The sequence below is a fragment of the Ipomoea nil genome, unplaced genomic scaffold (assembly GCF_001879475.1).
Source record: "Ipomoea nil cultivar Tokyo-kokei standard unplaced genomic scaffold, Asagao_1.1 scaffold3169, whole genome shotgun sequence".
NCBI lineage: Eukaryota > Viridiplantae > Streptophyta > Magnoliopsida > Solanales > Convolvulaceae > Ipomoea > Ipomoea nil.
The window spans coordinates 1,824,838-1,851,477 of record NW_017619597.1 but is presented as its reverse complement, the minus strand read 5'-3'; the positions used below and the strand labels follow the sequence as shown (position 1 = coordinate 1,851,477).

General features: G+C 35.8%; 3 protein-coding genes and 1 long non-coding RNA gene across 6 annotated transcripts; 3 read left to right on the top strand and 1 right to left on the bottom strand.

The window, feature by feature from the left end:
• The first annotated feature begins 1,086 nt into the window (after positions 1-1,086).
• Positions 1,087-5,821, top strand: LOC109167590 (protein DETOXIFICATION 45, chloroplastic-like). The gene is made up of 15 exons (XM_019316631.1): positions 1,087-1,301; positions 1,622-1,937; positions 2,061-2,203; positions 2,417-2,560; positions 2,708-2,832; positions 2,985-3,120; positions 3,560-3,656; positions 3,739-3,839; positions 3,931-4,094; positions 4,312-4,383; positions 4,474-4,590; positions 4,677-4,772; positions 4,968-5,089; positions 5,276-5,330; positions 5,565-5,821. The coding sequence occupies exons 2-15, from the start codon at positions 1,648-1,650 to the stop codon at positions 5,574-5,576; spliced, it is 1,674 nt and encodes a 557-aa protein (XP_019172176.1). The 5' UTR covers positions 1,087-1,301; positions 1,622-1,647; the 3' UTR covers positions 5,577-5,821.
• On the bottom strand, positions 2,210-26,385 carry LOC109167599. Its single transcript, XR_002051878.1, has 3 exons — positions 26,375-26,385; positions 16,951-16,955; positions 2,210-2,396 (listed from the first exon to the last, which is right to left on the bottom strand). It is a non-coding gene; the product is annotated as an uncharacterized LOC109167599 (long non-coding RNA).
• On the top strand, positions 12,002-14,447 carry LOC109167596 (protein STRICTOSIDINE SYNTHASE-LIKE 5-like). Of its 2 annotated transcripts, none has more exons than XM_019316636.1 (5): positions 12,002-12,565; positions 12,929-13,236; positions 13,424-13,556; positions 13,832-14,103; positions 14,185-14,447. In XM_019316636.1, the coding sequence occupies exons 1-5, from the start codon at positions 12,179-12,181 to the stop codon at positions 14,189-14,191; spliced, it is 1,107 nt and encodes a 368-aa protein (XP_019172181.1). In that variant the 5' UTR covers positions 12,002-12,178; the 3' UTR covers positions 14,192-14,447. The 2 variants fall into 2 exon arrangements, with proteins under 2 accessions (XP_019172181.1, XP_019172182.1); XM_019316637.1 differs by having other exon boundaries at positions 13,832-14,111; positions 14,188-14,200.
• LOC109167597 (protein STRICTOSIDINE SYNTHASE-LIKE 6-like) lies at positions 21,830-24,047 on the top strand. Of its 2 annotated transcripts, none has more exons than XM_019316639.1 (4): positions 21,830-22,318; positions 22,697-23,004; positions 23,261-23,390; positions 23,524-24,047. In XM_019316639.1, the coding sequence occupies exons 1-4, from the start codon at positions 21,932-21,934 to the stop codon at positions 23,791-23,793; spliced, it is 1,095 nt and encodes a 364-aa protein (XP_019172184.1). In that variant the 5' UTR covers positions 21,830-21,931; the 3' UTR covers positions 23,794-24,047. The 2 variants fall into 2 exon arrangements, with proteins under 2 accessions (XP_019172184.1, XP_019172183.1); XM_019316638.1 differs by having other exon boundaries at positions 21,831-22,318; positions 23,258-23,390.
• Positions 26,386-26,640: the final 255 nt, after the last annotated feature.

Below are 26,640 nucleotides of genomic sequence, written 5' to 3'. Positions count from 1 at the left end.
AAAAACAACTGAAAAGCATTTCACAAATAATATAATACGGAGATAATTTTTTTGAATGGCAATAAAATTCGTAATCACTATCTAATGATGTGTTAGGTAAGTACGATTTAAATTACTAATAAATGGCATATTCTAACCAAGAAAATTGATTCTCATTGAGAGTTGAATTTAAAACATTATAATTATTAAACTAACAATTTAACTAATTTAGCTGGTTGCTATTTAATTTTTGGAAAAATTATACTTTCCGTGTCCCTGAGCTATAAAATAATTATAGAATTCATTCTTAAGTGTTAGTCTTGCTCACTTTTCGTTCCTAAGCTATCATTGGCGTTACACTTTTTGTCTTTTTACTAACAAAATATTAAGAACAAAAAGTGAACACGAAAAGTTAGTTTAGAGACAAAAAGTGAATACGAGAAATTAATAAAAAGATGAAAAATACATCATAAATAATAGCATAAGGGCAAAAAGTAAACAAGACAACATTTAAAAGTACAAATTATATAATTATCTAATAACTTAAAAACGAAAGTGCAACCTTAATTTTTTTCTAAATTATACTCCGTATTTTGTTGACAGTGTGATGATGGACCCAGAAAGATGTCAACTCGTATCGTGGGTTTCACTTTATGAGTTTATGTGGCGCTGCATGCTTATGTCCTCTAAGCTTTAGATTATGGTCATATGTTTATTTGTGAATTTAGTGCCACCTCAAAAAAGACATGGGACTATAATTTATGTCATAATAGAATATTATTCACAATAAAAATTACAGTCATTATCTCAGAATGTAAATCTATTTAGTGATTTTAACTGACAAACGATTACAAGGAGGTAAACCAACTTAGAAGGTCATAGCTGATCGGTTTAAACTAAAAAAATTAACAGATTACTTCTGTGAAAAATTAAACTTGTAATCTTATAATTACCAAGTAAATAAATTGACGAACTTAAGTGGAGTTGCCTCTATATTTAGTAACCTGAATCATTAGAAATTTCATTAGTGCATATATATATATATATAAAATTTATAATTTACATGTGGGGCTGTTCACTACCGTCACGGCTGCTTTACAACTCTCCCAACTACCCCCTCCCTCCCTCTCAAGTCTCAACTGTCGCTTACTCTCTATATAGGCACACCTACCTATACAAGAAATGTAGCTCAAGAACTGCTCTTACCCAGATTCCAAATCGGATTCCTTTTTGTGTGTTTATACTAGAATGTCTGGGTGTGGAGGATTCTCTGGATTCTGAAAGGTCATAACTTCTTTTCCTGCTCAAAACCCCCCCATCAGGTATTCACCTTCCTGTACTACACTGCAATTCACGGGGTTATCGGAATTTTTAGGGCAATTCCCTTTTCAAGTATTTCTTGAAATGAAATCTCTTAAAAGAAGTAAAAAGAAGCTAACTTTATTGCAATTTCTTGATTTATATTCCCATTGAAGTCTTAACTTTCAAATTTGATGTCAATGCGGATGAATGGATGATGAAGCAGAGTATGGGGTTCATTTGTTTCCCTTATTAAATCTTCAGTGGGAAAAAAAATGGAAGATACTCAAAAATTTAGGGATTTACAGGGAAAGTCTAATGGGTGTTTTTTCCCATATTACAGATACTGCTAGTAGCTCATTGCACACAATGGGAGTGATTAAGCTAACCAGTGGAATATCTTCTGGAATTACTGGAAAACAATTTGGTAGGAGAGAAGCTAAGAAAACCTTATTTGTTAAGACCTTTCCATGGAATGCTAATCGGGTTCATCGTCCTGGAACAAGCCTTAGGAAAGGGTTGAGATTTGACGGGATTAAAAATTGTGGGTTACTAAATGATGGACAGGCTCTGGAGTATGAGTTAAGTTCTTCTGAATTGGAGGAGGAGTTTGCTTCAACCAGAGAGAGATTCATCGGTGGATCAAACGAAGGAGCTATGTGAGATTCAGAGCCTACTTAGACTTGATATTTTAAGTTAGTCGTTATGATGTTATTTATGAAAAGCAGAAGAATTACTTGTGTGGAGTTAAATAGGATAAAGTTCTGACTCGTGGTTCTCAGTGCATTGTCAGGTAACTCCATTGAAGAACCATCGGTTGCGAGTGTCCAAACTGAGCTCATAATGCTTTCTTTACCTGCTATTGCTGGACAGGCAATTGAACCTTTGGCACAGCTTATGGAAACAGCTTATATTGGAAGGATGGGTGAGTTATTTTGTTTGTTTTGTGCTTCGCTATAAACCTTTTGCACCCATTTTACTGTAATATGGTAAAATGTTGAAGCGAATTTGCAAGGTTCCCACTTTATGCAGGGCAAGACGAAAACAAACTTAATCTTGTGTTTATAGATGTTAATTCTGGGATCTAACCTGTGTGGTCACTTTATGCTGATTAGCTCCTAATTAAACATTTTTAAAGGTGCAATCGAGTTGGCTTCGGCTGGCATTTCAATCTCAATATTTAACATCATATCAAAGGTGTTCAACATCCCTCTCCTAAGTGTGGCAACTTCTTTCGTTGCTGAAGACATCGCTAAATCTGCAGATGGGGATTCTGCTGCAGGTAAGTAATGTTGAGCATATAGCCATTAATGTGCAATTCAACTATCAGCTTAGACTTTTAGTTGAGATGGAGTACATGCTTCAATTTGGTATCAGAGCCAGACCAAAGGGTATGCATATTTGAATAATACCATTCTTTCTATAACAGCGGGAAGGAAACCCCTCCCATCAGTCTCCACTGCCTTGGTGTTATCGTTTGGAATTGGTTTGTTGGAGGCCGCAGCAATGTATTTTGGCTCTGGAGTTTTTATAAGCATGATGGGTATTCCAACAGTAAGTAATACTTCTTTGAAGCAAAAATTTCTATTTACTTTTTATAAATTATCTTGCACTTTTGTTTATTTATTTTTGTCACAAAAATACTCTTTGATAAGTTGGTTTCTTGTGAAAATACTATTTCTATTTTAATGGATGTATCCTTGCAGTCTTCACCCATGCGAATTCCAGCAGAGAATTTTCTTAAACTTAGAGCACTTGGTGCTCCGGCTGTTGTACTTTATCTAGCCATCCAAGGCATTTTCCGCGGTTTTAAGGATACAAGGACCCCTGTATTATGTTTAGGCAAGTTCTCTATATCATTGGCTGTCATTATTAAAGAAATTCTTTAAAACCTGTACCCCTGGCTCTGATACCACTTGTTAGGATCAAACGCTTACCACTACGCTAAAAGCTACAGCCAGTAGCGAAGGTGCAACTTTATTTCTTTATACCGTCACATTTTCAAGAGGCAGAGTGCTGGACTTGACCCTTTAGGCTTCCGCCCAACAATCCCTTAGCCACCTGGTGCTGGACTTGGCCCTTCACCGGCCCAACAAAAAGGCTGGGAAGCTATCTTGCCGGTCATTTCTGCTTAAGGAACTTGCTAAGTCGTGCTGTATATGGACAAAACAATCCTGAATATAAGTAGTCATTTCTTCAATTTACTGGAAACGAATAATTCCTCAGTATCCTCTAAGTGCTTTATGGTATCCTAACTTATACAATTTGGACTATGTTGCAGGGTTAGGAAATCTTGCAGCGGTATTTTTCTTTCCTATCTTTATGTATATTTGTCGACTTGGCATAGCTGGTGCGGCTATTTCAACCGTTGCCTCACAGTAAGTCCCTTAACAGCTTGGTTCACATATTAATATATTATAACTAATATCATTTATGCAACTCTGATGTTTTAAAATGCAGATACATTGTAGCCATTTTGATGTTATGGTATCTTAGTAAGAAGACGGTGTTGTTGCTTCCAAGCATGAAAACCATGGATTTTGGAGCCTACTTAAAATCTGGTAAGTTTTTGTTTTTAGTTGTTTCCATATTAGCTACTAAAACTTGCTGATAATTACTTGCCGCTTTCCGTTTGACTATTGTTCCTGTTAGGTGGTTTCCTCCTCGGGAGAACCCTGGCCGCTGTTTTGACAGTGACTTTGAGCACATCAATGGCAGCTCGTCTAGGAGCAATTCCCATGGCCGCTCACCAGATATGCTTGCAGGTCTGGTTGTCTGCATCGCTTCTGGCAGATGCTCAAGCTGCATCTTGTCAGGTAAGCCTTTAAGTTTCTAAAAAACGGCTAATAAATTTCTCGAGATGAATAAATATGCATAAGTCGAAGAATTACTTTTTGCAATTTCTGAAACGCATAGAAGAGATTTCATCAAACTCTTTTGCAATTTCGTTCCATCTCATCTAAATAACGTCTGATATAACATATTTGCAAGGCGATTTGAAGTGTTTACTCTTCTTTTTGATCCATCTTGCAGGCTCTCATTGCGGGTTCATTCGCCAAACGGGATTTCACGAGACTCCGAGTCATTACCCAAGTGGCATTGAAGGTGACTTGAATCTTCTATCGTGCTCTCTGACCTTAGTTTGATCCTCGTGTTTTTCTCGTATACTAATGTGGTAATTGTTTCTGTTTTTAGTCGGGATTGTTTACTGGCGTTTTCTTAGCGATTGCATTGGGACTGTCCTTTCCTTCTCTCGCAAAGTTGTTCACCAATGATGCCCAAGTGCTAGATATTGCTCTATCTGGTCTACTGGTCTGTTATCGATTATATTTTGAGCTTTTGCTCTTATTTGTATTTATTTATCCGTTTTGGCTTCTGATATGAATTATTTCTTTCAGTTTGTCAGTGCCAGCCAGCCTATTAATGCTCTCGCTTACATTTTTGATGGGCTTCACTACGGTGTTTCAGACTTCCCATATGCGGCTTCTTCCATGGTAAATAACCTCTACAAAGAGCTCTCGCCAAATTATACCTGTTAAGAGTCCCACATTGAAAAAAAAATAAGACAGAACATATGGATTATAAGGTCATGGGTTAGACTAGCTAATTGATTCGATTCAGTCTTTTTGTGTGATTTGGCTCATGTGCATTATAGCCCAGTTGAATGACCTTGACCCAATTGTTTGTAGATGATAGTCGGGGTTATTGCATCAGCATTCTTGCTTTATGCACCGCCAATCATTGGTCTCCCCGCGGTTTGGTCTGGATTGACTATTTTCATGGGTTTGCGTACAATTACTGGATTCATGAGGTAACTACTAACTACTACACATCATCAGATTATGTTATTTTTGCACTGCTTAACAACCCTTTATTGGTTAAACTTTTTGTAAACTTCAAAGTTCAGACACTTTGTATATATATATAAACCTGCATTCTGGTGCTCAACTTGACAACACCGATGTTTAACACCGAAAAAAACTTATGTTCCTGTCAGATTGTCTGCAAAAGACGGCCCGTGGTGGTTCTTACAGGATTCACAAAAGGAAGAGGTATGTTGATACAAACCGCTGTGGTCTCCATTGGTGAACTCTTAATCTCTTAGCGTGTTTTGCTTTTTTCCAAGTTATCGCCTTATCGGTAGACTTCGCCATACGAACTGTCTGTTAATCTGTTATGTTGTCGTCCTACGAACCTGTGGGCTTCTATCGCGGTGTAGTTGAAGCCAATGTTTCGAAGTTTTTTTCGTCGAATGTTGAAGTTTGTGTTTGGTTTCTGCTATACAGATTGAGATATGACACGAGACAAAGATGAGTTCTGGTGGTACACTTGAAATGAGCATTTTGGTTGGCTTTTTAGTTTTGGCAAAAAAATGTATCCATAGAACATCAAATTTTAGATAGTTGTAGCATGTCCAAGGAGCCAACCAATCCATGGCATTTTATGTTCATATTAGTATTTGTAATATTAATAATTTGTGGTTGAAAATAATACTCTGTACTCGATTTTGAGTATAACTTATTTCTACCCGATATTTAGGACATGGGTCACACTTTTCGGGTCGGGTTAATATAAAAATATAATAATATAGTAAAATTGTACTATTAATAAGAAGGCAAAAATTTGTGTGAGACTGTTTCACTGTGAGTTGGGTCGGATCAAAATGAAAATGTAATATTTATACGTACAAATGTAATACTATTTAGGAATAAAGTGAATATATATACATAGGGTTGCATTCAAATACAAACCCCCTTAAAATACAAACTTGAGCTCATGTATACATTAATATACTTACGCACATAGGGCGCACTGCCAACAATTTCTGAGATTAGCTCGCGCATACATTAACATACTTGCACACAACGCATAGGAGGAAAAATCACAACCATCCATTAAAGCTCGTGCACACATTAACATACTTACATGCACACTGGGCACACTGCCAACAATATCTGGGGTTAGCTTGTGCACACATTAACATACTTACATGCACATAGTTTGTATTTTAAGGGGGATTATATATATATATATATATATATATATATATATATATATATATATATATATATATATAGGGAAGGGATCAGGTGTATTTGTGGCTTCCCGTGCGGTTGATTAATGTGCGTGAGTTTTGTGCTTAATGTGCCTGAAATTTGTACTTAATGTGCATGAGTGCGTAATGTTAATGTGCGTGAGTTTTGTACTTAATGTGCCTGAGTATTGTGCTTAATGTGCGTGAGGTTTGTGCTGAGGTTGTAGAATGGTATAATTAATTATGTTATATGTACTATATTAATTGGATAATTACTTATGTTGTGTGGATTGTACTGATTTTTTAAACTTACAAATTTAGGTTGTCTAATAATAGGATAATTACTTATGTTATGTGGACTTAACTGATTTTTTAACTTACAAATTTAGGTTGTCTAATAATTATATAATTACTTATGTTATGTGGACTATAGTTTTAAATTTTATTTTATAATATATATATATACCATAATGTACTTTTATTATGGCAATAATGTAAGTTTTGTTTGCTTATATATATCTTAGAGAATTTAGAAAATTCATCAACAACAAATATTGATGTTCAAGGTACAGACCAAAGTACTGTAACTATTTTGACTCCAACATTTGATGTGGTAGATAGCATTAACCAATAGATGAATCATCATAATCTGGCTGAGGGTAGGATCGACTTGCTTGAGTTGTGATTCTTTTTGTAAGTCAGATTCAAATGTAGATCGATATGCTAGCGAATTTGCACATTCCAGAATTCTTGAATGGTCTGCTATGTTCTGGAGTACCCATGCATGTCAATGATCACAATTGTAAGTTCACTTGTGATTTCTTCTTAAAATTTGCTACACACACATACACACATTTGTAGTATTAATCTTCACATCCATGATAATGAGTATCAATGGAGGAATTGAAGAGACTCACCAGATGAGACGAAGAGCATGAAGGTGAATGTAACAATAAGAGCGTAGTTTGTAGCCATTTTTCTTTACTTATTAGCTAGTGTCTGATCTTGATCTCCTAAAATAATAATAATAATAATAATAATAATAATAATAATAATAATAATAATAATAATAATAATAATAATAATATATGGTTTTAAGTTTTATTGCTTCTTTGATTTGCCTTCACCTATGCCTATATATACCTAGCTAAGCCAAAATGTAAATTAATCTCACATACTACGAATTAATTAAACCAAGTTAATTCTCTTAGCTTAATTAATAAATACAGTTTAATTATTATGAAACATTTAATTGGTTCAATTCTTTGCACCTTAATTTTAAACAAAAACGGTGAGATGCCCCCTCTAGATATACGCTCTATGTTAGACAGTTTTTATTAAATGTAATTATTATGACTAAAAGTAATTTTGTATGTTATTTAATTCGTTAATGACTAGAAACTTATCATATACTTACTGATCAAGCTAGTTATCATAGTTAGCTACTAATTAATACAATTCATTAATTCCTAATTACCAACAAAAAGTTAACTAGGGTTTATTTGTGTCTTTTTTTTTTTTTTTTTTTTTTTTTAAAAACAATGTTTTTATGTTTTTCTATAATCTAGACCAAGCATATTCTTGTACAATGCAAAGTATAATCTTTATCATTAAAGAGACAATAATTGATATATACATATATAGTCCTATACAATATTAGTGAATTATTTAATGTCACTTTATATTTAAAAAATTAAATAAATAATTCATTTTTTATTTCACTTCTTAAAACCTGTTGGCATCATGTCAATTATTGTTCTCCGTTTTTTTTTTTTTTTTTTTTTTTTTTTGCATAAATAAATAAAATCAAATAAATCTCTATTGGATCCTACTCGAATAGTTTTCTTAAAAACATCACTGTGTACACATGCGTTTTATGTGTTCTTCGTACTTTAATCTATATAATTAAATATCGGAAAGGTACAACTTAAATGTCCTTTACAATATGATCTATTAGCTATTGCATGGACAATACTCCGTAACATTTTTTATTTTGCGATCGAAAGACCCTACAAATTAAAGGAAGCTGTTACAAACTAACTCTCCAAGACGAAGCGCCACATAATAACATTTGAAAATTGAATCTTGAAATTGTTTGGAATTGTTTAGTGTGCTACCCCTTCTCTAATTTAGAGAAAAATAAATATTTCACTAATTAATTATATGCAAGTATTTGACCTCAGACGGAAAAGTGCAACTATTGAAGTGAATCTCTTGTTAGACCGTCTTACAGATCCTTATATGTGAGACAGATCATCATGATGAAAATTTAATAGCAAATATAATACTAATGAAAAAAGTGTAATACTTTTATGAAAAAAAATAATATTTTTTAAATCAAAATGTAATATTTAGGGTTGAATAGTTCATTATGAGAAAAAAAATGTAATATTAATTGTGGATAAATTGTTTAATTGTTATTTATGAGAGAAAGTGTAATACTTATGATGAAAAAATGTGATATTTTGATGAAAATTATTTTCTATCCTTTTTTCTCTCTCCTCTCTCCTACTTGGACGGCCAAAAACCTCAAAAAGCCTCGTACTGATAAGGTTGCTCTAAGCATTTCTCCATTTCCTCACATCATACACTTTACTTGATCAACTGCATTGTATGAAAGAGCTGTTTCGGTTTGACACATCAAGAGACCATATCTCAAAGGGCCAAGTGATAGATTCCTCCTTTAGAGTCCCTTTCGAAGTATCCATAAAAAAATATTAAAAAAAAATCGTTATGACATCAACCTAGAAATGCAACGTACTCTGATCTTACAAAAATATGACATCTTAATTGGAATGATTCTTCAAAATACATAATATCTTAATAGTTTTTGTTGATTAAGTTGAGAAACTCAATTGTCAATCAAACTATAACATAAGAGTGTAAAGATATATGAATTTAATTTTATTGCGGTACAAATATTTGAAAACTTGTAAACTAAGGGCGTGTATTCAATCATGACTTTTGTAGAGTTTTAAAAACTTTTATGAACTTTAAAAGTTTAGATGTATTCAATTTAAACTTTTAGAGAGTCTTTAAAAGTTAGGCGGTATTCAATCAAGACTTTAAAAGAGTCTTTAAAAGTCGTGGACTTTTACAGCACGTTTGGTTCACGGAATGAATTTTGAGGTAATAGGAATGTTATTCCATAAGGAATGGAATAGGCAAGGAATAGAATAAGAATTGTATTCTATTGTTTGGTTCGCATAAGGAATAGACTTTAGGAATTATATTACAGTGTTTGGTTGATTTAAGGAATAGAAATGAAATATGTTTTAAAAGACATAAATACCCTTATAAAAATATGTGATGGTGGCGATGGTGGTGGTGGTGGTGGCGGTGGTGGTGGTGGCGATGGTGGTGATGGTGGTGGTGGCAGTGCTGGGGTGGTAGTGGTAGTGGTGGTGGCGATGGTGGTGGCGGTGGTGGTGATGGTGGTGGTGGCGATGGTGGTGGTGGTGCTGGGGTGGTAGTGGTGGCGGTGGCGGTGGCAGTGGTGGGGGCGGCGGTGGTGGTGGGGACGACGACGGCTGTGGCGATGGTGGTGGTGGTGGCAGCAGCGGCTGTGGTGGCAGTGGTGGTGGGGGCGGTGACGGCGGTGATGGTGCTGTGGTGGCAGTGGTGGTGGGGGCGGCGACGGTTGTGGCGGTGGTGGTGGCGGTGGCGGTGGTGCTGCTGGGTGGTGGTTCTGGTGACGGTGGTGGTGGTGGCGGCGATGGTGGTGGCGGTGGTGGTGATGGTGGTGGTGGCGGTTGTGGTGCTGGGGTGGTAGTGGTGGTGGTGGCGGTGGTAGTGGTAGGGGCGGCGGTGGTGATGGTGGTGTTGGCGGCGGTGGTGCTGGGGTGGTAGTGGTGGTGGTGGCGGTGGCGGTGGCGGGGGCGGCGACGGTTATGGCGATGGTGGTGGTGGTGGCGGCGGTGGCGATAGTGGTGGTGGCGATGGTGGCGGCGGCAGTGATGGTGGTGGTGGCGACAACGGTGGTGAAATAGGATAAATTTATATATAGGATAAAAAAATTAGGTTAAAGAAAGGGGTAAAAAAGGAAATAGATTCTAAAATCTATTCCTGAGCGTTCAGTAATAGGCTAATACCACGGGGGGCCCTAGTAATAGCTATTACCTTATTTGAGGTAATAGGCTATTACCAGGAATATTATTCCTGGTAATAGAAATGGTTACCAAACAAAGGAATAGACCTATTACTGGGAATGCTATGCCATTCCCGGCCTATTCCGTGAACCAAACGGGCCATTAAAGAGTCTTTAAAAGTCATGTGGTATTCAAAAAGTTATGAACTTTTGTAGACTTTTTAATTTCAGGACTTTTGTAGACTTTTCCTTCTCAAATATACATAGTTAAAATCCAACCATCAACCCCAAGATTTCAAAATTTTCTTTCTAACAACTCTGAATGTTCTCTCTCTATTTAAACTCTATTTTTTCTCCATATTTAAACTTTATAAACCTATCTAAATTTAATAAAATTATTTTTTTCTTTCATTATCCTATATTTTCCTCATACCTAAACTCTACCATTTTTTCTCTCTCCTGAACTTTACAATCTTTCTCTAAAAATTCGAAATAATATTATTTTTAGTTCATTATTGCTTGTTTATATAGATTTTTATTTTTTCTATGAATTTTTCATCCCTAACTTTCTCTAATTCTCCCTAAATACATGAACAAAGTAAATTTTTCATCGTCAAATTTTAGTATATGTTTCATAATATTCATTCTAAATACTATATATTTTGATTTTGATTTTTTTTCTTATGTTTATATTCGTAATATATATTTTTCTTTTTATTTTTAAACAACAGGTTACTACGAATAGCGAACTACTGTACGCAACAACAATTTGGGGTTGCAAACAGTAGCACCTTGTTGTTGTTCGCGGTCTCAAATTGCTATTGCAAATAATAGTTCTTTGTGTGATGCCTAGCAATATATGAAGTATAATTTTTATATATATTATTAATATTAAATTTTAATTTTTTTATTTTATGGAACTTGTAATTATATTTTTAAATATTTTATTTGATCAATTCTTTTATTATAAATTTTATTGTTCAATATCGTTATGAATTTATAATGAAATAGTTTTTTTTTATGTTTATTAATAATATATATAAGTAATTAGCATATAAGTCTCAGCATACTATGGATAAAAATAATAATGTTGAGAATGTTGTTGTGAGTGAATAACTATATAATAATAAGAAGTTTATGATATATTATAAATGTTTTGTAAAAAAATTATAAATGATAAAAATCAGAATTATTGAAAGTTTGTAAAGATGTATTCAATTTAGAATTTCAATGACTTTTGTAGACTTTTTAAAATAAAAAGTTGATAAAAGTCTATAAATGTTTTTTATATAAACTTTTATATAGTCTTATAAAGTTTTAAAAAATTTTGAAGGACTCTATGAAAGTCAATCAAAGTTTATTAAAATCTATCATTTTAAAAGTCTTTAAAACTCTACAAAAGTCATGATTGAATACACCCCTAGAAGTAGTAATAAGAGACTTTCAAGTTTCAAGCTTAAGGTTCAAACTCTAATGAGCCCCAAAAGATTAAAAACTCTAATTAGTTAATATACAATAATAATTGACTGATTAATGGTATTAATTAAATTGCATAATAAATGATAAATATATTCAATTATATATAACAAATTGTTAAAATACTTCATCTTTCTGTGAAGAAGACATCATTCGGATCTGCCCTCGAGATCCAGCCCTACGTGAGTCCAATATACTACATTAGATATAGTTTTGAGTACGTAAATTCACTGAGTTGACCCATTTTATGCCCATCCGAGGGAAGTGAAGAAATCAAGAAAACATCCTGCGATCGAACAATCATGAGTGGTCTGTGGCCCTTTGCTTTTCTGGTGCCAGTGATTTTAGGAGTCGTCATATACCAGCTCGACTCGTTCGACCCGGCCCCGTACCCCGCTCACGAGTTGACTCAGGGGAGGCCGGCGGTGGCCCCGAAGCGTAACGGCCGTTTGCTGCATGGTTCCGAGAAGATAGGAGTAGGGCGGTTGTCGGGGCCGGAGGACATAGCGTACGACCCCAAGACGGGTGTGATATACACGGGGTGTATGGATGGGTGGATCAAGCGAGTCACTGTGAACGAGTCGTCGCCTGCGGACTCGGCAGTGGAGGACTGGGTTAACACAGGTGGCCGGCCGTTGGGACTCGCTCATGGACTTCATGGTGAAGTCATCGTAGCCGATGCTGACATAGTGAGTCACACATTTTCCTTTTGTATTATTATTATTGGCAAATTATACTATGGTCATGTGTAGGGTGTTGATGAATATGAATATTTGTAGGCTCGTCTGTTAAGAACTCGTGAAAAAGTTAAAAATTTTACCAAACAGGGTTTATTTGGAGTCTAAAAACCTACCCTTAACTTTAATTTTTACTCTCATCAAAATTTTTAAAATCTCTACAAACAAACACGAACAGTCTAAAAATCTTAACAAACGAACAATTCAGCATCTACTTGTTCATATTAGATTCGTTAACAGTCCTAATAACCATAGGTCAAGATGGACCTTGCATCGTGGATATCACTACATACCAATTAAAAAAAATTGTGACAGGGATTATTGAACGTAACCTCGGACGGCAAAGTGCAACTGCTTACGGACGAGGCGGACGGCGTAAAGTTCAAACTGACGGATGCCGTAGATGTGGCCGAGGATGGTATGTTGTATTTCACAGATGCGTCCTGGAAATACAGACTCAAACATTTCTTTTGGGATGCCTGTGAAGGGAGACCCCACGGCAGACTTTTAAGCTATAATCCAAACACTAAGCAAACCAAAGTGCTGCTCAAACACTTGTTCTTTGCTAATGGCGTTGCTGTCTTTCCAGACCAGAGCTCTGTCATCTTTTGTGAAACTCCAATGTAAGTAAATATATATATATATATATATATATATATATATATATTACTCCGTACTTATTTATTTCTGATATTCCATGAACCAAATGTGTTGTTAATTAGCATACAAATTCATAATTGTATATTTATGCTCAAGATTGCTCAATTGATCAAGTCATTCTTGGGATATTTTGATTGGATTGAATTGTAGGAGGAGGTGTAAAAAATTTTACATAAAGGGTGAAAGGAAGGGCACCGCGGAAGCTTTTATTGAAGATTTGCCAGGACCACCAGACAACATTCGTTACGATGGAGAGGGTTTATTTTGGATTGGATTAGTCACAGTAAGTATATATATATATATATATATATATATATATATATTACATTCCCAGTACTAAGTTAAAGGTCATATATAATTTGATATAATCTTTACATAAGTTTCAACTTTAAACTTGAGGGTCCCTTACTCCCTACTCTCAGTGAGGGAGGTTCTGAGTACTTGCTTTTCGTCTCAAAGTTGAAATCCCCTTCCCATTGACCCACACTTAGCCTTTTGACCATTGAGTTATGCTCAGAGCATATATAATATATAATGTGTTGATTATATTATTGATAGGAGTACACGTACGGTTGGGAGCTTGCACAGAAGTACTCATTCCTGAGAAAGATTATGGTAGTGATGGATAAGTATATAGGGCGGCCACATTTGGAGAAGAATGGAGGGGTTTTGGTTGTGGATTTGGAAGGCAATCCAGTTGCTCACTATTATGATCGTCATTTGACACACGTCTCAACTGGAATCAAAATTGGTGATCATATGTACTGTGGTAATGTACACTCTGGCTTCATACTCACCCTCAATCTAACTCAATATTCTGCACTTGCAAGCTAATTAAGTGGAATGGATAGGTTTTCAAAAAAAAAAAAAAAAAAAAAAAAAAAAAAAAAAAAAAAAAAAAGTGGAATGGATAGATGAACAAGAAATACAAAATGATATGATATGATGTTTAATTTGCAAAACCCAATTTCCCAGGATATGGTGTTGTTTAAAGGGGAAAAGAATAAGTATAACTGTAGTATAATCTGCGTGAATCTCTTAACCATTCAATAAACCTCAATTTTGTTCGCACTTATTAGCTTGTCTCTGATATCACGGGAAAGCTAAGGTAAATATATTACTCTGTGTGTCTTATTTTTCTTTTCATGTTTATTATTAATTGGTTAAAAACTAACTCTTTCTTTTTTCTTATTTTCTTTTATGTTTTTTTTGTTATTTATAATTTTAATTTTTTGTGTTACCAGTAGTTTTGATTTAGTTTCTAAATGTATAAAGTTTATACATAACAATTAATTAAATCAGACACATAACAATTTATTTTAAAATTTCAAATTATTGAAGAACATCTTAGTTTTGATTTATATCATTTTGTACTAATTAACCGTTGAGCATATAAATATCAAGAATAAGGGTCAAACAGACCATCCAACTATACACCAAAATACAATTAAGCTATTGAATTAAAAAAAAAACATGCAATTGGGTCCCTTGAACAATGCAAACTGATGCATTTAAGCCAAAAGTGACCTATTAATTTACCGACGTGGAGGTTATCATATTAAAATAATATTTTTTAAATTTTATTTTAATTATTATAAATAACAATTTTTTTAAAAAAAAAAAAGGGTGGGGGGTGGGGGTGGGGGTGTGGGCAGGGGCGGAGCCAGGATTTGTTGGTGCGGGAGGCCAATCATAATTTGCTAGAGAATAACGATAAACTGAGAATAATTAACTCCATAACTTGAGGGTAAAACTTCTCTACCAACTTACAATCGTCATCAATTCTGAATGACATACACATCTCTTTTGGATCTAATGATGAACTATGAATAATTAACTCCATTGCTTTATCATCAAACCTATTGCTCAACTCTTGTAACTGAGAATCAATCACAACATTAAAAATATAAAATTTCTAATGATGCCCAATTGTTAATTCATCTTGTTGATGCCTAGACCTTCCTCTTCTTGCAATATATTGAGCATCAAAATTCGGCACAATTATGTTGACAGTTTCACAAAAAGACTTCACACTTGCAACTAATTCATCCCAACCGCTATCTCTTAAATTTTGAATAAGCATCTTAGTAGATGACACAAGATGCATTGCATTCAATATTTCTTGAAATTGAAGTTGCAAAGCTTGGCAAAGCATGTTAGTTCAAATGCTTTACACCAAAAAAAATATTAGTTCAAATGCTATTATATATCAAAGATATAAAAAAATCTCACTTGTTGTGACCAATGATCAAGAGCCGTGAGCTGTCAGTCCACAAGGAAATACCATTCACCAAAGAGCAAACATTTTTTAAATATGGATAGTTCACATATAAACATTGTCAAAACCCTTTAAACAAATTTAAATTAAAAGTGTGGATCAATAAGGAAAAAATTCATTTTAAAAAAATGAATCTGGAAAAAAAAAAGAATAAGAAATATGTATAAGCCATATTTTTGGCTTATACATATTTCAAGAAGAAGAAATTTTGAGCATGTTAGACAATATTAGAAATCATATTTTTGGTCAGGGCTAGTTGCGAATCAAATAAGATTTTGAAAGCTTAGTTTAAAAGTTTTTGTTTGGAGAGTGTAGATACTTTGGTGAAGCAATCGTTATGCTGTGGAACCGTATCCACCTTGCAAGGTGGACACAATTCTATGTTCATAATTATTGAACTCTATATTCACAATTACAAAACTCTATGTTCATAATTACTGAACTATATGTTCATAATTATAAAGATATATATTCATAATTTTTGAACTTCATATTCACAATTATTGAATCTCTATATTCATAATTACAGAACTATATATTCATAATTATGTTCACAACTCTATGTTCATAATTATAGAACTATATGTTCATAATTTTTGAAATATATATTCATAATTATATATGAACAGTTTTGAACCATGTCTACTTTAAAGAACATAATTTGCCTTGGTGAAGGGGGCCAAAAAAATAATAGTATACTTAATATTTTTTTTGGGAGAGGGGGGCCAAGGGCCCAAGATGCCTCTAAATCATCCACCCATACATTAGTATATTAATAATTATTTTCCATATTAGTATTAATAATTTTGTTTAGGGGGGGCCAAGGCCCCCTGCAGCAACAATGTCCATCCGCCCCTGGTGGGGAGGGGGGGGGGGGCTTTGTCTCCGGCAGCCTGGAGACAAAGGGACATGTTTGTCTCCATGTCGGAGGAGACGTAGAGGTCCCTTCGTCTCCAACATGTTGACGGAGACAGTTCTTCGTCTCCTCCGGCATAGAGACGAAGAACCCTTTGTCTCCATGTCTTCGTCTCCATGCCGGAGACGAAGGGACCTCTTCGTCTCCTCCGGCAGGGAGACAAAGCTCCCCTCCTTTTTAAAAAAAGAAAAAAATTAATTTTGTTATTTAGAATTATTAAAATAAAATAAAAAATTATTATTTTAATACGATAACTTCCACGTCTGCAAACTAACACGTAATCAGGTCACTTTTGGTTCAATTGTATTATTTTGCGTTGTTCAGGGACCCAATTACATATTTTTTGAGTTCAATGATCTAATTGCATTTTGATGTGTAGTTCAGTGGCCTATTTAACCCTTATTTTTAAATATCACCATATCACCCTAGATTGATTATTTAGAAAAATAAATTTATTTTCTAACTATCAAATTCACATTTAACATTGGCTTCAGTAGAAAACAATATATGTATATATATATATATATATATATACACACCAAGACTATGTGGTCTAATGGTACCCGGGTTGGATTTTCATTTGGAAGGTTATGAGTTCGAGCTTTAATGGAGGCGTTATTGGTTCTTTGTATTTCAGTAAGTACAGAAAGTATACGAACACTTTCTTCTGCAAAAGACTATATAAAGCCATGCTAGAAAACTTTGTAATAGATCTATATACTTTCTTCTGCAAAAGACGATATAAAGCCATGCTAGAAAACTATGAATTGAATAGGAAACAAGTTTTCATATGCCTACTTATTTAAATCTCTAAGATTGCCTAATAATCTATAGAGATTCTAAAGATTATATCTATATTCCATAACACTTCTCCTCAAGTTGGAGCATAGATATTAATCATGTCCAACTTGTTACACAAATAACGGATAACGTAACAAATAACGGATAACCCAAATATAACTAATCCAAAATAACAAAATAACTCAAATCCATTTAGGACACTCTCTTGAAACGAAAGTTTGGACTCCACCAATACCACGAACAACATAATGGGTGAACTCAAAGTGACTGAGCAAGCTTGGGATTGGATACTAAGCTAGCTCACCCCTGAAACGAAGCTTGGACTCCACCAATACCTCAACTCTGAGGTGAACACAAAGTGGATCGAACAAGGTTGTGATTGGACACTTCCCCTGCAACATAAGCTTGGACGCCACCAATACTTCAACTCCGGGTGAACGCAAAGTGGACCAAACAAGCCTGGATACACAAGGTAAAGAAGACAAACTCCAAACTGGAGGACACAATTTCTTTACTAGCAAAAGGGAAGCATCTTTACTAACAAAAAGGGAAACATGTGTTGGAAAAATTAGCTTGAAATGGCATAAAATGGCATATTAAGTGGCTATTTTGTGGTACAATTATCAGTGGGGTCCACTTCCGATTTGGGTCGGGTCAAAGTGGATTCGGGTTCTTCGTAGTGAGACGAAGAGATTGATATATTATACGCTCAAAACGGATAATGGGTGAATGAGATATTGATTCTCAAAGTAGACCCATTTAAGTTGGGAAATGAAGGGAAAATGTAGGACTTTGTCCCACATTGGTTTGGAAACAAGATTTGCCCCCCTTATATACATGAGCTCTTTTTAAGCTTGTAGAATTGTATAGCATAGAGGCTCTCTCGCACCGGGGGGGGGGGGGGGTGCAAATCAAAATCCAACTAGAGGACATCAAAAAGGCTTGAAATAAAGCCATTTCAAGCCCGAGCTCGCGTGCGCCGGCACCTGTGGGCACGAATGTCGTCCGGAAATGGGCTGGCCTTGCGAGCTAAGTTATGCCTAACTTCAGTGTACACGAGAGACGTCCGGAAATGGGCTGGCCTTGCGGGCTAAGTTATGCCTAACTTCGGGTTGTACCACAGTGCACACGAGAGATGTACTCTCGTGTTGCCTGGTCCGTGTGCTCTCATGTGAACCTTCACCCCAACGGTCTGAAACCCGAAAGTTCAGCCTGTTGTACAGATTAAACTCATCTGTTACGGAATTAATACTGTTTTAATTCCAATTTTAAATTCTGAGTTTAATCCTACTTAGTGGGTGACCGTTACAGGTGTTACACAATTGGTTTAATACCAAGTAAATGTCATGTTGAATGCTATCCCTTCCAACAGCCCTATATAAAGAGAGGTAGGGCAGAAGCATTTTACACAGAACGAAACTAAGGAATTCCAGTATACTTTGCTTCAAAACTTCTGCTTCTACTCTCTTCTTTACCCAGCAGTGTTCTTGCTCTTGCTTTGTTTGCCGGGTTCCTTGTTTAGGTGCTTAAACAAGGAATCGTAGCACGTTTTATCCTGGGAAACCTAGGCTACAACGCTCCTAGCACTTATGGGAGGTAGCAAATAAGGTTTTAAGGAAAAGAACTTTGTGTTTGAACTCGTGCTAAATCTATACCCAAACACTCAACCTTTTCCTTCCCAGTTTTTCCTTTCCCATATAATATTAATCTTTCCGTAGGATTATTATTTTTGGGATTTTACAACCATATTACCCAACAACATGCTCCAAATGACGAGCATAAAAAAGGAGAGACAACACCTAAACAAGGAAGAGACAACACCTAAACAAATAAGAGACAACACCAAAACAAAGGAACAAAGGAGAGACAGCAACAAAACACGCAACAGATTCCATCCTTCTAGAGGTCAAGAACGTAGAGACCCCCAGATGCAAACCTCTCACCAATAACCCTCTTCGTCATAAGATCCCAAGGCGGTAACAGCAACACATTTATACCCAGTCATACCCACCAACACATATCATAAATATATCACAAAACACATAAAAAATGAAGCCTGAAGGGGTACAAAACAATTTGACCATAGAACAAAAATCAACGGTCCAAACTAAGTCTAGAACCGAGAAGAAGGGACTCAGGCGACCAAGGAATTGTCGACCAAAAAAATTTTCGGTGGCCGAAAAGACCACACGTGCCTAACCCTAAACTCAAAGTACTTAAAAAGCTCAAAAAGGTACCTTCTACAATACAATGATGGAACGGGCTCATCAAGACGAGACGAACGAGACAAATTTCTGTCGGAAACCTCGTCGGAAAAGGCTTTACGTGCCTCCACGCGCCGGTGCGTGGTCGTCGGAGCTCCGGTTAGTGGCGGCGCGTGAAGGTTCCGTTCGCTGCAAAACTTTTCCGGGTGAGGTCGCCTCCCTGCGCCGACCAATGCCCACTGGGCTCTGATACAATGTTACGAAAATAAAGAGAAGATTTCTGAATAAGCTATTGTATATTGTCTTTTGGTAAAGAAAATACAAAGCCCTATAAATATATGTTAAAAGACAACAAATAAGAAACAAGTATTCATATGTCTACTCACCTAAATCACTAAGACTGTGTAATCTATATAGATTTCAAATATTATATCTATATTTCATAACTCAAAAAAAAACAAAACAAAACAAAAAAAAAAAACAAAAAAAACAAAAAAACAAAAAAAACAAAAAAACTTAAAATGTGTGATTTTAAGTTTTCATAATGGTAAATATTAAATATAACATATTTTCTGTTTGAATAGATACTATAATGTAATAGACTCACTAGCATTCAAAATATATATATATATATATATATATATATATATATATATATATATATATAATAAGGCTCATATGCGGCAGTGGCTTTAGGTGCGGCGGTGCGGTCATATCAGCGTCGTCCATTTTGCTTAATCTAACGGCAACGGCTAATTTCTGAAGATTTAAAGATTTAAGCGCGTCCTGGTAAGTGGAGGGTGTTATGGTAATTGTAGTGGTTATTTATATCGGTCGCTTGTCAGTATACACCAACAGTGTTAACAAAAGACACCAATAGTGTTAGGAAAAAGCACCACAATGAAATGCACAAATACACCAAAAAACACACAACACACCTAAAAAATACACCATATAACTCACCACCCCAATGGTGTATTCTGAACACTGTGTGATGCTTTTAGTCATACCTAGTGGTGCGTTCTGGTGATGCGTATCTAATTTGTGTATGTTTTTTTTGTGTGCATTTTCTAACATGGATGGTGTGTATTTGTATAACTATTAGTGTGGTCGCACTGACCGCTCGGGAAGGCACCAACACGAATTCTCAAATACACCACAGTAAGGTTAATAATGCACCAATAACGAACATAAAACACACAACACTATAATTTGATATATTCCGGTGCCCAATGACGACTTTAACCTTGCAGTTCGCGTACTGTGAGAACGCGCGCAAAAATATCGAAAAAGCTTTGATGAATGTGATTCGTTGGATTTATCTAATCTAATGGCCTACAATTAACCGCACCGCCGCACCTAAGTGCACTGCCGCACTTGAACCTTCCTCTCTCTCTCTCTCTATATATATATATATATATATATATATATATATATATATATATATATATATATTCAATATTTGGATTTAAAAATTTAGCTAATTTTATATCCGATTTTAAGTAGACATAAAAAAAAGCATAATAGTAGACATCAAAATTACAATTGTGTCAATGAATTCCTCGAACTTATCATAAAAGAGACGAACTATCTTAATCAACTATTGCAGATTTTGAATGCATCAAGATTGAGTCCCACACGTCTGAAACTTCACCCAAGCCTTATTTGGATAATAACACCCATTTTTGGCTGATTTACCAAACGGTGCATTTAACAGCGTTTTGGAGAAAATAAACTATTTTCTCCAAATCACTACCAACATCATTTTTTAAAAATTATTAATTTGCGCTCAAAACTTAATGTAGTTGAGTTATCATATCGCATGACTTAAAGGTCAGTAGACACTGTTGAAAGGTCTGAATTGGTTATTAGTTTCTTTGTGAATGTCTGAATTAGTTATTGATTCTTGTACATGAAAACTAGGATTTGACGGTGAGCCGATTGTGCGACTCGCCATCATTATCTATAGAAACTCTTGTAGCTTAGAATTAGTCTGGAGAAACTGAGATCATTTAAATTAAGTTTTTTTTTTTAATTAAAAAAAAACATTAATTTAAGTGGGGTCAGAACTCCCTATAAATAATGCGTTTCTTGATAACTTTTACTCCGTAATATTTACTAAACCTTAACTAGTACTTTTATAAGGTGTACAATCCTGACTTATTGACTTAAAGTCGATCATATCATTAAACCATGCAGAAAAATTAGACAGGTGGATAGCTTAACTTAATCTGCTCCTTCATATTTACGTTTGTACTATTTTCTACGAAAAAGACAACCATTACAGCTTTCCCTGTCCAACATATATACGTGAGGAATCATTAACTCCTCGGGGAAGTAACATTGTGAGTATATATAGAGGAGATATAGTTTGAGTAAATCCACTGAGTTGACCCATTTTATGCCCGAGTGGAGTGAAAAAAAAAAAAAAAAATCAAGATAAGATCCTTCGAACAAAGATGAGTGGTCTGTGGCCCTTTGCTGTTCTGGTTCCAGTGATTTTAGGCGTCGTCATATACCAGCTCGATTCGTTCGACCCGGCCCCGTACCCCGCTCACGAGTTGACTCAGGGGAGCCCGGCGGTGGCCCCCAAGCGCAACGGCCGTTTGCTCCATGATTCCGAGAAGATAGGAGTAGGCCGGCTGTCGGGGCCGGAGGACATAGTGTACGACCCCAAGACGGGTGTGATATACACGGGGTGTATGGATGGGTGGGTCAAGCGAGTCACCGTGAACGAGTCGTCGGCTGCTGACTCGGCGGTGGAGGACTGGGTTAACACCGGTGGCAGGCCGCTCGGACTCGCTCATGGACTTCACGGTGAAGTCATCGTAGCCGATGCTTATATAGTGAGCCCACATATTTTCCCTTTCTATTATTATTATCGTTTTATTGAAAAAAAAAAATACTCTGTTTGTTCTATTTTATTTTTAATTTAATTTTTATAATATTAAGTTTGTTATTAGTGAACCCACATATTTTACTTATTTAATTGTACATTTTTTAATTGTAATAATCTAATTACACAAAAATAATAAATTTAATAACCTATTTGACACTGTTCCATAATAAACTCAATTCGAAGTAAAGTTTTTAAAATCATAATTTTGTAAGGTCAAATTATTAAGGGAGTGAGATAAAACATGTAAATTTTTGTTTTAAAATATTATTATTACAAGGAAAAAGATCAGGCCAAAATGGATATGATATTGTAAAATTTCCGACAGGGATTACTGAATGTTACCTCGGACGGCAAAGTGCAACTGCTGACGGACGAGGCGGACGGCGTTAAGTTCAAACTTACGGATGCCGTTGACGTTGCAGAGGATGGTTTGTTGTATTTCACAGATGCATCATGGAAATACAGACTACATGATTTTATTTGGGATTTTTTTGATGGAAGACCCTATGGCAGACTTTTAAGCTATGATCCACATACTAAACAGACCAAAGTGTTGGTCAACGACTTGTTCTTTGCTAATGGTGTTGCTGTCTTTCCAGACCAGAGCTTTGTCATTTTTTGTGAAACCCCATTGTAAGTATTTAATTTCTCGCCTCGATTACTTGATCACCTCCAAGCAACATGTGGATCATAGTCTCTTTTTATTAGGTGGAGCATAAATTCGTACCCATGAGTCCATGACCTCTTACCAGGGATTATATGGAGTTGATACCAAATTAAAGCATGTGTTCCATGTCAATTAAAAGTTTAAGTTGATAGTTGGACTGCATTTTTATGTTTATATATATTATATATATGGTCATATTTTGATTGGATTGAATTGTAGGAGGAGGTGTAAGAGGTTGTACCTCAAGGGTGAAAAGAAGGGATCTGTGGATGTTTTTATAGAGAATTTACCAGGAATGCCAGACAACATTCGTTACGATGGAGACGGCCTATTCTGGATTGGATTAGTTACCGTAAGGGCATTACACAGTTCTAATTAAGATAGGATAGCTAAAAGATCATATATGATCATGTATATATGTGCATTATTATATTGAGTTATTCCAAGATTGATTGTGTTAGAAATGATTTTTGATATATATATAGGAATACACATATGGTTGGGAGCTTGCACAAAAGTACCCATTCTTAAGGAAGATTTTGGGAGTGATGGAGAAGTATGTAGGGAGGCCAAAGATGGAGAAGAATGGAGGGGTTTTCGTTGTGGATTTGGAAGGAAATCCAGTTGCTCACTACTACGAAAATGATTTTATAATGGTCTCGACGGGGATCAAGATTGGCGATTATATGTACTGTGGTTTTGTTGTGAATGGTTTCATACTTAGGCTCAATCTCACTCAAAACCCTGCAATATAATTGCAAGTGGATGAAATGCCAATGACTTCTGCAAATTAAACCCCCAGTTTCCATGTTTTCTGGCTTGTAGTGTTTCTTCTTAGTTTAAATTTTAAAAGGATCAAATCCCTTAGCTTTGTATTACACTCTTGGCTGGCTGAGTTAATGTTGCCGGCCACAACTGCAACAGTTTGATATTCTTCTATCAAAGTTGTAAGTAGTATAATTTAAGAGGAATAAGATCCCTTACATTACACTTGTCTGAGTGTAAATTACATAATGAGTTAAATAGTGGCATTATATTTGACAGAAGAAAGATGACAGATGGCTTCTTCCAGGAATCAAATAAATGGAGTGCTTTCAATTAAGGCAGAGAAGGAGGAGGTAATGACTTGGTCATCTTTTTTCTTTTACCCTTATTGTTATATTTTATATATTTTGATATGAAATTGTGTTGATGACACTTTTGTAACTATTTATGACTTAGCTTTTTGATTATTATTATGCATGATATCGTATAAGTGTACTCACAGGTTTATTTTTGCTTTCTTTATTAAGTGTAGAATTAATTTCACTTTTGGTCACATGACTTTTGAGGTCTTATCATTTTTTTTTTGAGAAGAGGTTTTATCACTTTTAGAGTTTTAGTGCACAACTTTAAATTTTTTCAATTTTGATGTCTAACTTTGTTATTTTTATCAATTTTGGTCCTATCAGTCAAATTGACAACAAAATGTTGTCGGATTTTATATTTTAGGGGCAAAATCATCATCCCAATGAAACATCTTCAATATGTAAATAAAATCGCTGTAAAATCATATCTATGAGTATGTTGATCGATGAGAATAATGGGGAAGACGGACATAAACTAAACACAAATCTATGGGATTAATTTATAGCGTTGATGATTTGCAAGCCATTCTTTTTCTCTTAATCTAATTTTTTTTTTTTTTTTTTTTGTTTAGATATTGAAGATTTTTCTTTCAGATGATGATTTTGTCCCTAAAATATAAAATTCGTCAATATTATGTTTCACCGTCAATTTGGCCGGAAGGATCAAAATTAATAAAAATAACAAAGTTAGGCACTAAAATTGAAAAAAATTTAAAGTTGTGCATCAAAAGGGATAAGACCTCAAAAGTTGTGGGACCAAAAGTGAAACTAATTCCTAAGTGTAAATTTCATTGCTTTGAAATTTTTAGAATTGATTTGTAAAACTTGTAAGTGGGCAGATGATAATATAATAAAAGAGCAAGCAAATTCCTCTAAGGGTGCGTTTGGAAACTCGTTGGCTTGAGGGAGAAAATGGAAGTTAGGGTCTGTTTGGAAAGCAGGAAAATGACTTCTGGAAAATGTTTTCTGGAAAATGAGTCATTTTCCGGAAAACATTTTCCTTTCCAGTGTTTGGTTGCATTATGGAAAATTGTTTTTCTGTGTTTGGTTCATTTTCTGGAAAATGAGTAGAATTGTATAATTAAACATTTTAATTATTTTATTTAAAATATTACAACATGTATAATAATATAATAATATAATATTAATTTTAAATATAATAAAAAATAGCTAAGTTTTTCAAAAAAAAAAAAACTAATAACATATCAAAAATATTATGGTGGTGGTGGTGGTGTAGTGGTAGTGGTGTTATTCGTTATATAATAATAATAATAATAATAATAATAATAATAATAATAATTGGTGGTGGTATGACAGTGGTGGTGTGGTGGCGGTGGTATGGTGGTGGTGGCGACGGTGGTGGTTGCGGTGATATGGTCGTGGAGGTGGCGCGGCGACGGTGTGATGGTGGTGGCGGTGGTTGCGGTGGCATGGTGGTGGCAGCGGCGACGGTGGTTGCGGTAGTATGCTGGTGGTGGCGGCGACGGCGGTAGTGGTGTTGGTGTGATGGTGATGGTAGTATGACGGTGGTGGCAGTGGTCGTGTGCTTGCGATGGTGGTGGTGGTGGTGGCGGCGACGATGGTTGCGGTGGTATGGTGGTGGTGGCGGCGGTATGGTGGTGGTGGTGGTGGTGGCGGCGACGGCAGTGGCGGTGTGATGGCGGTGGTGTGGTAGTGGTGGCGGTGGTATGGTGGTAGTGGTGGTATGGTGGTGGTGGCGGTGGTAGCGGCGACAGTGGTTATAGTGGTATGGTGGTGGTGGCGGCGATGGTGTTTGCGGTGGTATGGTGGCGGTGGTTGCGGTGGTATGGTGGTGATGGCGGCGGCGGTGGTATGATGGTAGTGGTGGCGGCGACGGTGGTTGCGGTGGTGGTGGTGGCGGAGGCGGTGGTGTGAAGGTGGCGGCGGCGATGGTGGCGGTGGTATGGTGGTGGTGGTGGTGGTGGTGGTGGTAGTGGTTGCGGTGTTGGTGGTGGTTGTGGTGGTGGTGTGATGGTGGCGGGGTATAGTGGTGGTGGCGGCGACAATAGTGGTGGTGATGGTGGTATGGTGTTGATGATGTTGGTGGTGGTGTGATGTTGGTGTAAAAGTTGGAAAATGACTTCCCCTAAAAAAAAGGGAAAGTCATTTTCCTCCAAAACAAGCCTATTTTCCAAAGTCAACGGAAAATGATTTCCGTTGACTTGATTTTCCAGGCACATCCAAACACTGAAAACTTGGAAAATGATTTCCAGAACTCATTTTCCAAGTTTCCAAACACACCCTTAATGGAAAATAAGGGTGTGGTCAATTGAAAATAGAGGAGATTTTTTAAAAAATAACTTCCCCTTTTTTTTTTGAGAAGTCATTTTCCGTTTGCAGCAGTGGAGCAGCTAATCACCCGTCGCCGCCGCCGCCACCACCACACCCACCATCCACCACCACCATTGTATATTTTAAATTTTAAATATTTAAAATTAAAAATAATTATGTTCA